General features: G+C 44.3%; 1 protein-coding gene across 1 annotated transcript in view; it reads right to left on the reverse strand.

Moving 5' to 3' along the window:
- CDHR3 (cadherin-related family member 3) overlaps window positions 1-10,390 on the reverse strand; it is an 85,633-nt gene that overhangs the window by 55,909 nt on the left and 19,334 nt on the right. Inside the window, 1 exon segment of the mRNA XM_011986385.1 lies at window positions 9,340-9,439. Within this exon segment, the coding sequence (XP_011841775.1) occupies window positions 9,340-9,439 (100 nt within the window).

A 10,390-nucleotide genomic window follows, 5' to 3' on the forward strand; every position in this document is an offset into this window, starting at 1 on the left:
TTTTGTGAGACAGAGTCTGGCTCTGTCACCCAGCCTGCAGTGCAGTGGCGCTTTCATGGCTTACTGCAGCCTCCGTCTCCCAGGCTCAAGCGATACTCCCATCTCATCCTCACGAGTAGCTGGGACTACAGGTGTGTGCCACCACACCTGGCTAATTTTTTTTGTATTTTTTGTAGAGACAGGGTTTCACCATGTTGCCCAGGCTGGGCTTGAACTCCTAAGCCCAAGTGATCCACCTGCCTCTGCCTCCCTGAGTGCTGGGATTACAGGCATGAGCCACTGCGTCTGGCTTAAGCTTTGGTCCTCACCACAAGGTCTGGGACAAGTGCCTTTCTTGCCTATAACTTAGGGCTGATACAACCAATTGCTCCTTCATGTTATTGAGGATTAAATGAGAATGCATGCCGTAAAATATGACGGATCGCAGCAACGCTGGAGACTTACATGTTTATATTCATTTCTTCCAAAGGGCTTTAAGGTTAGAAGGTTTCATTATTTCCTGCTAGGATGAGGGATGTTCTATCCTCAAGGCCTTAGATCTCTGGATCAGATCATCAGTGGAGGTTTTGCAACCACAGCCACAGCCCCTGAAGTCTAGAATCAAAGGAAACACCTGCCAAGGTTTCCAACCCAGCGATTTGCTGTGTTATGAGTGCTGCTGAGCTTCCAGTACAAGAAGCGAGTGTGCACAGAAGATAGATGAAAGGCCTCCTTTGAGGCCAATATAAGGTTTTCAAGCCATTTTAAAATGTTTCCTTTTGTTTATTATTTAATAATGTTTTTCTAGTTGTAATGAACATATTTTATGCAAAACCGAGGCAGACAGAAAAGTATAAAAAAGAAATGAAATATGCCACCTATTAAATCTCATTTTGGTGATTAGCCTTCTGTTCTTTCCTATGCAAACGTATACCCTCCATAAATAGTTGGATGATGTTATCATCAAAATTATAATATCTGTTCCTTGCATTTATATCTTGAGCATTTACACCTATTCTTAAGTCTTATTTTACAGGCTGGTTAGTTAACGATGGCACAGCATCCTACTACAGGGGTTTATTTTACTAAATCATTCTTGCTGATCATTTAGGTGTTTTCTGCTCATTTTTAAGGGGAAATATTTGGGTGATGCCACAGAGCACCCTTCTTCCAGCCCCACAAATTGTGCAAGTACCTTGGCAGTACTCCCAGATGTGGGGTTTAAATCCCAAGCTCCCCATTAATATGCCAGCTCATGGCCTGGCAGCAATTGCCTGCCCACACACAGAGCCGTCCTGTGTCTTTGAGCAGAGGCTTCCCTACAGAGAAGCCTCGCATATCCATAAATCAGAGCCTGAAGCTACATATGATAGAACAACTGGGTTTTAGAGACTCGTGGGTTGGGGAGGAGATTTACTACATGTATCTGAATCAGAGTGTCCTTCCACATGTGTTTTGAAATGCTCCAGGAGCTGGGTCTCCAATTCTGGTTGGTCCCAAGCATGATAAGGTCTTGGGATACAGAGAAGACAGATAGGCCCTACGCTCCAAAATCTTATGGTCAACCGAGGGAACAAAGGTTTGGGGAGGTGCTCCAAAGGGGATACATACAGGATATGATGGGAACTCAGAAGGACTTTTAGACTCATCTGTAATACAAGAGTCACAAATTAGGGTAGTAAATTAAGTTTGGTAACTCTGGAGCCAGAATATCTGGATGTGAATCCTGGTTCATCACTTTCTAGCCATGTGAGTGCCTACAAAGAGTAATAATACCAGGGCATGCCTCATGGGTTATCATATAAAGTGCTAGAACAACACCTGGCGCATAGCAAGCTCTCAATAAATGTTAACTACTGCTGTCCCCTTAGAAGGGATCCATGAGGGAAAGGGCTTCATTTTATTCACTCCTATATCCTCAGTGACTAGCATATAATAGATGCTCAATAAATATTTGTTCGATGTTAAATATTGGGGTTTTCTTCTTGTTCATTTCCCATCTAAGTAAGATCAACATTCCCACCTTAGAGAATCTTAAAAAAAGCAACAACAAAAAACCGTCCTGCAAAACATTTTTTAAAAATCTATTTGAATGTGATAACGCTAGACTTGGCTATAAAATCTTCTCCAGTTGGGCCCACAGTCTCAACAACTCATGCAGAAAGGAAAGAAAGGAAAAAAGAAAAACAGCAGCAGATAAAAATGATGTGGAGAACTGTAGAACTAGGCACATGAGAATTTTCTTTTTAATTTCGATTGAGAGGGTGATTTCCTGGAATCTTGATATTTTTTTTCTTTTTAACACCAGGCTAATTTCTTTTTTCTCTGAACCTAAGAGCTGTGTTAATGGGAATAGCAGTTTTGTACTTAGAAAGGAGATAATATCCAAAGACTAAAAATATTGTGTCATGTGGCCATTTGCCAGCAACTCAGCAAGGCTCTCTGTAAAACCTGGCATTTTCTCCCCCTTTTTAAAGGCTTGTTTAATCAAAGCTGCTCCCTTGATATTCATTCTTGGAAAACAGAAATTAAATGGAATGAAAAGCAACTGCAGCCCCTCGCTGCCCCCAGTCCTGGCTAAGAAAAGTCCTGAGTAATCAGATCAATTCAGTTAACAAATGCTTGTCAGACAAGCTCTCTGGTTTTCCTGCTGGGAATATTTCTTTACCACCACCCCAGGTTTCTCTATTTGCAGCCCCTTTGCAGCTAGGTTTGCTCTCAGACACAAAAGCTTTAGTTTGGAAGACAAGAAGCCCATCCTTCCTGTCCCATTCACCCTTGATCGTGCCTTGGTGTAGGGAGAAAGGAAGGTGGGAGGGAGCTGGCCCAGTTTCCAGAAATGTCAGGTTCCCTGGGGTAACAGGGGAATGCCACCTCCAGGCTCACTTCCCCACTGCAGTCGGAGTCACAGGCCAATAATTCAACCTGTGCCATTTTGCAGCTATCAGTTGCTTTTAGGCCTGCAGTAGAAACAAACAAGAATTCAGCCTCTTGTCTTTTATAGAATAGAGGTGTCAACTACCAGGCCACCGCAGGCCGAGTTTCCAGAGGGAAAGACCCTTATTCTGACCACATCCAGGGAGTGTCAATGGCTCCACAAGCCACTGAGTACATGGCCCCAAACCCACCCCAGAGGGCCAGAGCACTCAGGACTGTGGCAAGTTACAAACATGTTGCCACGTTCCTATATTTTTCAATGGAAGCTGAATATTTTGTAAAAGCCTCAATTCCTCTCTTTGTTTTCCCCTATTCCACCCTTGTCTCAGCTCAGAGGTGGGACGTGGAAGAGGAAGGAGGGAAGAGTGCCTAGAAGAAAAAGACTACCGTTAAAAAAAACTACCCACTGCAAGCCCTTAACGTGGCTCCTGCTTGTGGTTCATTGTTCTGAGGATGAGCTAAGTGGGTTACAGGCAAGTACTTGAATGTTTTTAAGAAGAGACACGATGACAAATGCAAAACGCTGTTATTAATGTAATCCTTCACCGATAAAGCTGCAGATCCTATGCCCTCACACTCTGTCATTCTTTTTCCATAATCGGCCTGGGTTCTGTGCTGCAAGATTCAGGCTTTGCTAATCTTAATAACAATGATTCCCATCTATTTGAGAGTGTCTCTCTCAACATACAAACAGCCAGCAGTGACCACATATTTGGAGTGGGAATTGTCCAATACCATTGCTTTTTCCTTTTATGAGCATTTTAACAAGAACCTGGAGTAGAATGAGGAACGCCTTTTGCTAAGACTTCAGGTGGTGACTCCTGAGTTGGCAGGCAGACACCAGGGCAGCTGAATGAGTGGGGCAGGTGGGGGTGTACGGTGGGGACAGGGATGCTGTCACTCAGAAAAGAATGGGGTGGGAAGCCAGTGGCAGAACTTGCCAGAACAGAGTAGAAGGGAGTTGGGTCAAGAAACCCGGGGTTCTCACGGAGTTACCTGGCCCCTCAGTTCCCTCCCTCATCCAGAAATAAAGTACTGCTCAATAGACCTGAAAGATCCCATCCAGCTAGGACCCTTGATAGGGCCAGGTTTGGCATATGATGACCACTTTATTCACAGGAAAACAAAAACTCACAACCGGCTGCCACTTCCTAGAGCCATGAGCAAGATGAAAATAGAAAAAGAACAAGGGCCCCTGCTGCCCTCCCAAAAGTCCAGGTAGTAGCTAGGTTATTGCTCTTTTAATTTAATCCTTTGTCTGCCCTGGTGAAGACAAAGCACATTGCATTTTATGCAAAAGCCCTTCCTCAATGGAAAGGCCAAGAGAAAGCCCCTTAATGGAGAAATTGCTGCACTAGATCATTTTGCCTCCAGCTGAGAGATTGATTAACATCCTGGGAGTCTCCAAGGAGGCTCTTCTGCAGTCACGGTGGCCATTTCCAAGCAGAGGGGGAAGCAGAGAGTGTGGGAGTTGATGGGAGGAGGGTGGTCTCAAAGAGCCTCCTTCAGGGAGTGGAGAAGAGGTGGGGGAGTACCCAAAGAAGAAATGCCAGTAAATATAATTATTCACATGCAGATCATCCTCACGTTCTGAGCCCATTATTAATGCATACCTCCAAGCTCTACCCACATGCCCACCACAGCACAGAAGGTACCCAGGGAGGGGTAACCAGTGCTAGATCTAAGCCTGTGCCCGGCCAATGCATTAGCCACTACCCTCATGTACGTGTGACTATGAGCATTAAAATGTGGCTGGTCTGCACAGAGATGATCTGTAAGTGTAAAATGCACATGAAGTTTGAACACTGAGTATGGGGAAAAAAAATGCAAAATATCTCATTAATCATTTTATGTTGACTATGTTGAAATATTTTGAATATACTGAGTTAAATAAGCTATTAAAATTAATTTCACTTATTTTGTTTTACTTTCAATGTGGCTACTAGAACATTTAAAATTACATATGCAGCACTCATTTCCGGCTCACGGTATAGCTTCATTGGACAGAGCCGGTGCAATATCGAACAGTGTTGGTCCAAACAATGTACCAGCACATGCCTTTTAAATTTCACTAAAAAGAAGGGAGCAAATACAAGTGGCTTCCAGATTAGTACCTATTTTACATTTACTGTGATACAGTTTCATTTTATTAAGCTGGAGAAGAGTTGTAAGATTTGTCATTTTAAAGGGGTTGAGGTTTCAAAATGCATCCTAGAGCTATTTTTAAAAATCCATTATTCATTCTCTAGTTGCTGCCACCAGCAGGGTGACTCGTAGACCCCACCAGGTTAAGATGACAGACACAAACCAAGCCTAGGTCACTTCAGGCAAGTGCTTTGGTGTGTTGTTAAAGTCTGTCCTTGTTCGTTCAGTCCAGTGGTTCTCGAAGTACATGGTACATCAGAATCACCGGGGAGGTTTGCATTCAAACTCAGCATTCTCATGCAATGTCCAGGAATCTGCATTTTTAAAATCAGCCTAAGTATGTTCTAATGCCTGAACACACTTCTAAAGCCTGCAAAACACTTTAAAACCAGTATTTCCATTGGGTGTGGTGGTTCACATCTGTAATCCTAGCACTTTGGGAGGCCAAGGTAGGTGGATGGCTTGACCCCAAGAGTTTTAGACCAGCCTGGGCAACACAGCGAAACCTTATCTACAAAAAATACAAAAATTAGCTGGGCATGATGGCGGGCACCTGTAGTCCCAGCTACTTGGAAGGCTGAGGTGGAAGGATCACCTGAGCCAGGAAAGTTGAAGCTGCAGTGAGCCGTGATTGCACCAGTGTACTCTAGCCTGGGTGATAGAGGTGAGACCCTCTCTCAAAATAAACAAACCAATGTTCCCAGCCTTTTTCACCAGAATAATTGCCTCAGATATTTGCCAAATATGCAAAATTGTTCTCAGACAATGCAGAAATGCAGACTCAGACTCGAAAACTCCAGGAGTGGGACTTGGAAATTTGGGGAGATGATGTCACAAACCAGCAGTCCTTAACCCTGGCCATGCATTAGATTCCCTGGGGGCTTTATAGTCCTGATGCCCAAGCCATATCCAAGTCCAATCACATCAGACTTTCACTAGGTGGGATTTAGACATCTGTGTTCTTTGAAGTTCTCCCAGTGGTTTCAATTTACAGGCAAGGTTGGGAAGCACAAGTTGGTCAGTAGCAAATTAACCCACCTCCCTTCTACTTTTACGAAGTTAACTATGTCATTTGCTTCTACTTAGTACCCCCAAGCGCCCAGAATAAAACGTCTAAGTACAAAGGCCATAATATGTTATGTCCTAAACTGTTACTACCTTTTTCTAATCTGAGAAAGTTTTCTTCCAGATTACGTCCACCGCTCCTGCAGGCTGGCTGTTGACTTTCCGTACAGCTGTTAGTTCCAGCACAGGTGTTAAATATTTCATTAACAATTTCTGCTGCAACTCTGAGTACCCCCTCCCCAAACAACTCCTCAACTCACTGCAGAAGCCACAAGCCCCTGCAGCTGCTCTCAGAACGCTTTTGATGGCACCACATTTTTTTTTCTGAAGGGAGCAACACCTGCTGCAGTTGCTTCCCACCTGGGCAGCTTTCCTTCCTCTGAAAGGGTAACTGCCTGATCGATGAGGTGTTTTTAAAGGGGCCATGACCTTATTCTGTCTGCATAATTTGGAGAGATACATTTAAAGTGGAGATTTAAAAACAAATATATATTTGTCTTCACAACTGAAATTCTTTCCAATTTGCCCCCACTGGATCCTATACAAACTTTACAGTAATTGTCATACTGAATTATAATTAGTGTATGCATGTGTCAGAAATCAGAACATGATACCCCAAAATATGGCGTCTTGGCAATTGGAAAAAACCTCAGAAGCAAGAAGCCCACTTTCTCCCGACTTTCTCCCCTGAAGCACGATCATAAAGGAATTCTCTGACCTACCACCCCTAAAAGAAGGTCATAAGAACCTGATTCTAGAGGATTCCAGACCCTACAACCAGAGACCAAGAAGAATCTGAACAAACAGGGCCTTGCTAAGTTCCCTCAGTTTATTACCTTTAGGTCATACCCCTTTTAGTCCAGTTACGATTCTACACGACTGCCCATTCTTCATCGAACTTCAGCATAAAAATAGTTTTCCCTGGGAGTCTTTGGGTCTTCATTTATGAAGCCTCCCATGTCATGTAAAACTTTGGTTAAATAAATTTGTTCCACTTTTCTCTTCTTGTTAATCTCTCCTTTGTTATAGGAGTGTCAGCCATAAAATTTTTGACAAGGGAGGAAAAGCTATTCCTTCTCCCCCACGCATAAATCTCTGCCATTCAGTTTACACTTCCTGAGGTCAATGTGTCCTACTCAACTCTGTTTCCAAAGTCTCTAATAGGATGCCTGGCACACAGAGAGTTCTTTGTAAATGTTGAAATCAACTAAATATGTAAGTGAGGTGCTATACTTTGGGTTTCTGACCTTATCTCCATCCAGAATCCTGGGTCACCAGTAAGCAAAAGTGGCCATAGGGCACCGTTCTGGCCAGTGAGATGTAGCAGAAGTCCTCTGGGTAGGGCTTCCAAGAGTTTTTGTTTTCCTGACAAAAAAAAGGGACAGACTGGGCCTGCCTTCTCTACCCTGTATCCCTCCCTGCTTGCTTCTTTCTTCTTCCTGCATGGAACTCAGAAGTAAATCCTGGAGGTGCAGCAGCCATCTCGCAATCATGAGGTGAGAAAAAGAGGACAGTGCCAACAAACATGCTCTGGTTAGAAAAACAGAAGCATAGGAAGAGCCCAGGCTCCTGATGGTAGCAGCTGCACCAGTACTGAACTGCCTGCCTGCGTCTAGACTTATTAGAGAAGAAAAAAAGTTCCCATGTACACTCCCATGGTTAAGTTTTGTTATTTGCAGACAAACATACTCCTAACTAGTATGAGAAGGATGTTAAGAAGTATGCATTTCAAACACCTAGGATTTCTCTTAACACATAGACACCCATTAAATGTTTGCATATTCATTTATTCATACAAATATTAACATGAATGAATTCTGAATGAATGAGTTAATGAATGAATGGGTGATTTTTTTTTTTTTTACACAAGATCATCTTCTAATAAAAACAGACTATTCCCTTACTTTAAGTTGTATTCAACAATTTTATAACAGCTTTGTTTCAGAGTCTGTAGACTATATATATTGGTCCTAGCATTCCCAAGGCTCATTTCTTCCTGTTAGAAAAAGTAGTCCAATTGAAGCTGCAAATCATACAACAAACAGTAGAAACAGCCTCCTGGTGTTACCAATTCCCCGAGTGTCATATTTCAAGTATTCTGTGTAAGGCAGGGTGGGCAGAAGGGTTTCCTGCTCCAAGATTAGTTGGGTGGGATTCGCCTTTTTTTTTTTCCTCTCCAACCTGGGCTGCTCAGCTGCAGTGTGTGCACAGGGCACGTTAGTGGGCAGAGCCAGGAGCTGAGGCATCCACTCCCAGGGACCAACTAAGAGGCTTCACCTGAGGATTGGTGGTTACAGTTGCCCCACTAGTAGCTACGTTAAGAAAGCTGATTAAGAAGGGAGAGAAGAGACATTCGCTGTCTCAGATTGAACCATGAGGCAATTCCCAGGACCCAATCTCCTGCTCTACAACCTAGAATTCTGTGGACTCTTTAATTTTTTTTTTTTTTTTTGAGACAGGGTCTTGCTCTATTGCCCAGGCTGGAGTGTAGTGGTGTGATCATAGCTCGCTGCAGTCTCAAATTCCTAGGCTCAAGTGATCCTCCCACCTCAGCCTCCCGAGTAGCTGGAATTACAGGCACGCACCACCATGCCCAGCTGATTTTTTTTATTTTTTGTAGAGATGAGGTCTCACTATGTTGCCCAGGCTAGTACCAAACTCCTGGGTTGAACCCATCCTCCTATCTTGGGATTACAGGCACGAGCTGCTGCATCTGGCCTCTTCATTTTTTAAACTTGGCTCTAAGCAACTTGGCTTCCTATCTTGAGAAAGGTATGTAAATGCTTGGATTTGGGGTGTACATTTTATGATATTAAAATAGAGCTGGTTTTTATCAGCTTCGATTTTTAAAATATTGAGCAGTTTTGATATGCCAGGCACTGCGCTAAGTGGTTTTACATGCATTGTCTATGTAATACTCACAGCTTCTCTACTGTGATAGGTGCTGGTACTCTTCTTGGTTTACAGATGAAGAAACTGAAGCTTAGAGAGGTAACAAATTGGCCTAAATCACACAGAGCCACAAATCCACTCTAGAGTGGCCCCAGAGCCCCTTTATTCATTCCAACTATCCCGCATACACTGGTTTGGAAGTGGACAGCACATTCCCCCGATTGCTACGCCCAAACCCACCCCACCAAGACTCAGGACAGCAGGCTCCTGTGTCTAACCTAACACGGACAAACACCACCTCTTCCATATAAGGACACTTACACTGAGGGGAATGTTTCGGCTTGTGTCTTCTGGATCAAAGGCCTCAACCTGGTAAATGAATCCAGGGTTTGCTCCTTCTACTATGTAGAGGTGTAGACCTATACCAGTGTCCAAAGTGGAATCAGAAACATCTTATTAAAGCAAAAATGGGGAATTCCAAAATCAGGGCAGCTGTACACAACCAAGGGAATCAAGCGCGTTGGCATCGTGGGGCCAAGAACGCAATAAAAAAATCCATGAGCAAGACCACGGGCCAACTGTCCTGCATGGATCCATTTAGGGGAATTCATAAAGTGCTAGGGTTGGCCAAGCGGGTACCGAGTCTTCATTCATGTCCTCTGTTGAGAGGTGCTCCAGAGTGATGCTCTTTGAGTTGGGGGAAGGAGGAGGTGATGAGGCAGAGAGCTGGGAAATGAACCCAGGTAGGAACCTCCGGTGTGAGGCTCCCCACGTGCTGAATCCGCTTTAACGTGCAAATCCCTCCTCAACTGTGCTAAGTTACTCCTTGAAGGACACTTGGCAGCTCCGCAGAAATGAGCCGCTGAAATGAGGGACCTTACAGCGAAACAGAGATAGACAGAATAAGTAGGGGAGGGCTACAGAGGCTCAAGGGAGGAACCAAAAATTGATTTCATCTGTTTCAGAGTTTTTCACGGTGATGAGGGAGGAGGGAGGAGCAGGCGGTACCAGCACTGACCGAGGGGCCACAGAGCTCTCATTCGGGCATTTTTTTTGTCTGAGCGATGACGGACAATATGAAAAGTAACTTGGCCGGGCGCGGTGGCTCATGCCTGTAATCCCAGCATTTTGGGAGGCCGAGGTGGGCAGATCATGAGGTCAGGAGATCAAGACCATCTTGGCTAACACGGTGAAACCCCATCTCTACTAAAAATACAAAAAACTAGCCGGGCGTGGTGTCGGGCGCCTGTAGTCCCAGCTACTCGGGAGGCTGAGGCAGGAGAATGGCGTGAACCCGGGAGGTGGAGCTTGCAGTGAGCCGAGATCCGGCCACTGCACTCCAGCCTGGGCGACAGCGAGACTCCGTCTCAAA

The sequence above is a fragment of the Mandrillus leucophaeus genome, unplaced genomic scaffold (assembly GCF_000951045.1).
Source record: "Mandrillus leucophaeus isolate KB7577 unplaced genomic scaffold, Mleu.le_1.0 Scaffold298, whole genome shotgun sequence".
Classification (NCBI taxonomy): domain Eukaryota; kingdom Metazoa; phylum Chordata; class Mammalia; order Primates; family Cercopithecidae; genus Mandrillus; species Mandrillus leucophaeus.